The sequence below is a fragment of the Acanthamoeba castellanii genome (genome assembly GCF_000313135.1).
Source record: "Acanthamoeba castellanii str. Neff unplaced genomic scaffold scf7180000083955, whole genome shotgun sequence".
NCBI lineage: Eukaryota > Discosea > Longamoebia > Acanthamoebidae > Acanthamoeba > Acanthamoeba castellanii.
Genome location: NW_004457443.1, coordinates 15,153 through 16,125, shown reverse-complemented (window position 1 = coordinate 16,125; position 973 = coordinate 15,153). Strand labels below are relative to the sequence as shown.

The window sequence follows — 973 nt, the reverse complement described above, 5'->3', positions numbered from 1 at the left end:
CCGTCCTCGGACTCTTCATCTCCCGAGGCCTCGACCATCGAGCCTCCACCCTACCCTCCAGAGAGCGAGGTAGCAGCTCGGCCTCCTCATTGCATTGATTTTCAATCCCAATCGATGAGCCCCCAAGAATGAGCTGATGATGACGTTTGTCGATGTGCGCAGAGGAATATCGAAGACGACCCACAGGCCCTGCGCAAGCAGTTCCAGCAGGTGCACCTGTCCATCCACAACAACGCAGAGGCCTACATTGACGCCATCGAGAAGGGAAGGCGAGGTACGACCACTTTCGTCAGGCCGTGTGTGTCGTGTGTCGTGTGTCGTGTGTCGTGTGTGTGCCGTATGTGTGTCGTGTGTCGTGTGCGGCTGGCCTTACTCCGTCCGGTGGTGCAGTTCGTGTGGGTGCATCTCCGCAGATAGGAGTCACTTGGGTCGACCACCTGGCCGACGCCGATCCCTCCTCGGCGGGCAGTGGCAACGGGGCGCCGACCGACTCCGGAGCCGCCGTCCAGTACGCCCACACCTTTCTTGCTGCTTGCCTCATCACAATCTAACCTGTGTCGTGTCGTGTGTCGTGTGTGCGCGTGTCGTGTGTTGTGTGTGCGCGTGTCGTGTGTCGTGTGTGTGTCGTGTGTGCGGTTGGCAGGTATGGCTTGGCGACGAACACCTACTCCTTCGGCGTCTCCGCGTCCACTCACACCTACTCGCAGGGCGGGTGGAGAGGCCTCATACACGATGCCCTCCTCCCCGACCTACGGTACGACTTAGCGCTCATCGCACACCCTTCTCTCTCTATCTCTCCCCCCTAACGGTGCGTCGTGTGCGTCGTGTGTGTCGTGTGGTGTGTGCGCACACGCAGGCCCTCCACGCGGTACTACTACCGAGTGGGCAACTTGCTAAGCGACGAATGGAGCGAGGAGTTCCACTTCACCTCCCCGCCGCTGCCGCCCTTCCTGCTCTCCTCCTCCTCCTCCTC

At 60.9% G+C, this 973-nt stretch overlaps 1 protein-coding gene across 1 annotated transcript in view; it reads left to right on the top strand.

Moving 5' to 3' along the window:
• Positions 1–162: 162 nt before the first annotated feature.
• The window catches only part of ACA1_316340 (Ser/Thr phosphatase family superfamily protein), a gene marked incomplete at both ends in the record, with an annotated part of 2,093 nt that continues 1,282 nt past the window's right edge, over positions 163–973 (top strand). Inside the window, 4 exons of the mRNA XM_004339777.1 lie at positions 163–274; positions 391–508; positions 644–754; positions 857–881. Of these exons, the coding sequence (XP_004339825.1) occupies positions 163–274; positions 391–508; positions 644–754; positions 857–881 (366 nt within the window). The remainder of the gene's footprint in view (positions 275–390; positions 509–643; positions 755–856; positions 882–973) is intronic.